At 34.6% G+C, this 2,380-nt stretch overlaps 1 protein-coding gene across 1 annotated transcript; it reads left to right on the top strand.

Moving 5' to 3' along the window:
• Positions 1–927: 927 nt before the first annotated feature.
• Positions 928–2,028, top strand: HTR1F (5-hydroxytryptamine receptor 1F). The gene has a single exon (XM_045557678.1). The coding sequence runs from the start codon at positions 928–930 to the stop codon at positions 2,026–2,028; it is 1,101 nt and encodes a 366-aa protein (XP_045413634.1).
• Positions 2,029–2,380: the final 352 nt, after the last annotated feature.

Below are 2,380 nucleotides of genomic sequence, written 5' to 3'. Positions count from 1 at the left end.
ATATAAGCTATGTGTGGAGAGTCCTCTTAAGGAAGTAAGGTAACCTAGTTGTTACAATGGTGATTTAAAAAGGAGAATAATTTCCATTTCAGGGTAAGTATCATTATGAGCTCTCCTTACTGGCAAGTTTGCTTGGTAAGTGGGTTATTTGGTCATATATGTCATCGTTATAATGGGTAGTGTTACATTGTTATTTGACTCCAGCTAATCTTATTTTATTCTTTTAAACCAAATAAACTACTTATATCCACAAAGTCTACTAAACATTCTGACATTTTCCTAATTTCATAAAATGATCATGGAATGCTAGAGATTACTATTTTTTTTTGCTTATTTCCCTTTATATAACCTCTATATCCTGAAGTAAATATACTAAAATTTCCTTTAGTCTCCACAGCCCAATGATAATGTTCTCAATGTAACTTTGAATTAAGTACAAAATTGTTTATCATTTTGAATACTGCCTTTAATGTAATATATTCTCATATTACATTATACAATGCACAAATATATACTAATGACATGTGCTTTTAAACTTTTTCTTCTGTGGACAAAGAGAAAAACATAGCTAGGGTTAATACACTTTTAAAAAGCAATTCTATAATGGTAGAGATTTCGCTGAGTACCAGTCTATTCATGAAAGTTGTTTTATTTGAGCTGTATTTTAAGAAATGTTTTGGAAGTTACTGTTTGTTACTGTTCTCACTGGATTTCTCTTAAATCAAATGAAAAGGAAAAGAAAGTCTGCAATCTGAACTTCATTTTTTAAATCCATAGAATATTCTGGAACAACACACACATATACTTTAAAAAAAATATTCTGAAAGGAAGAGAAAAATTCTTGAAGGCTTCTCTGAACTATTTTTTCCCTTCCTTTGTTACAGGTATCCATTTTTCAGCTATATTATTCTTTTAAAACATAAAAAAATGGATTTCTTAAACTCATCTGATCAAAACTTGACCTCAGAGGAACTGTTAAACAGAATGCTACCCAAAATTCTGGTGTCCCTCACGCTCTCTGGGCTGGCACTGATGACAACCACCATCAACTCCCTCGTGATTGCTGCAATTATTGTGACCCGGAAGCTGCACCACCCAGCCAACTATTTAATTTGTTCCCTTGCCGTCACAGATTTTCTTGTAGCTGTCCTGGTGATGCCCTTCAGCATTGTGTATATTGTGAGAGAGAGCTGGATTATGGGGCAAGTGGTCTGTGACATTTGGCTGAGTGTGGATATTACCTGCTGCACATGCTCCATCTTGCATCTCTCAGCTATAGCTCTGGATCGGTATCGGGCAATCACAGATGCCGTTGAGTACGCCAGAAAAAGGACCCCCAAGCATGCCGGCATTATGATTACGGTAGTTTGGATTATATCCGTTTTTATCTCTATGCCTCCTCTATTCTGGAGGCACCAAGGAACTAGCCGAGATGATGAATGCATCATCAAGCACGACCACATTGTTTCCACTATTTACTCAACATTTGGAGCTTTCTACATCCCACTAGCATTGATTTTGATCCTCTACTACAAAATATATAGGGCAGCAAAGACATTATACCACAAGAGACAAGCAAGTAGGATTGCAAAAGAGGAGCTGAATGGCCAGGTCCTTTTGGAGAGTGGTGAGAAAAGCACTAGACTGGTCTCCACATCCTATGTGCTAGAAAAGTCTTTATCTGATCCATCAACAGACATTGACAAAATTCATAGCACAGTGAAAAGCCCCAGGTCTGAATTCAAGCATGAGAGATCTTGGAGAAGGCAAAGGATCTCAGGCACAAGAGAACGCAAAGCAGCCACCACTCTGGGATTAATCTTGGGTGCATTTGTAATATGTTGGCTTCCTTTTTTTGTAAAAGAGTTGGTTGTTAATGTCTGTGAAAAATGTAAAATTTCTGAAGAAATGTCAAATTTTTTGACATGGCTTGGATATCTGAATTCCCTTATAAATCCACTGATTTATACGATCTTTAATGAAGACTTCAAAAAAGCATTTCAAAAACTTGTGCGATGTCGATGTTAGTTTAAAGAAAATTTATCATTAAAGGATGGGTTTTTTGAGGGAGGGAAGTAACTTTACAAATGCTAAATAATAAAACATTTGAACTTTTAGAAGGAAATATATTAAAACTGCTAAAATGATAGGAATATAATTTATACTTTAACAGCAACACAAATACAAAATTTATTGATTTGATAATTATACTAGAGTACTCAAAATTAGAAAATAATTTATGCAGGTTATAAACAATAGTTTGCCTATGCAATATTCCCAAAAAGGTAACTGAAAAAAATATACATATATACAATAGTGACGTAATTTTTTTAGGTTCATGTCTTACAACAATTATAGGGAAGTTTTCAATTAACCACAT

The sequence above is a fragment of the Lemur catta genome, chromosome 1 (assembly GCF_020740605.2).
Source record: "Lemur catta isolate mLemCat1 chromosome 1, mLemCat1.pri, whole genome shotgun sequence".
In the NCBI taxonomy this organism is placed as follows: Eukaryota; Metazoa; Chordata; class Mammalia; order Primates; family Lemuridae; genus Lemur; species Lemur catta.
Note: the sequence above shows the minus strand (reverse complement) of the source record. Positions and strands in the feature narration are given on the sequence as shown.

What these genes read in the sequence shown, in the direction of transcription:
- HTR1F (XM_045557678.1), top strand. Translation starts at nt 928, where the DNA reads ATGGATTTCTTAAACTCATCTGATCAAAACTTGACCTCAGAGGAACTG.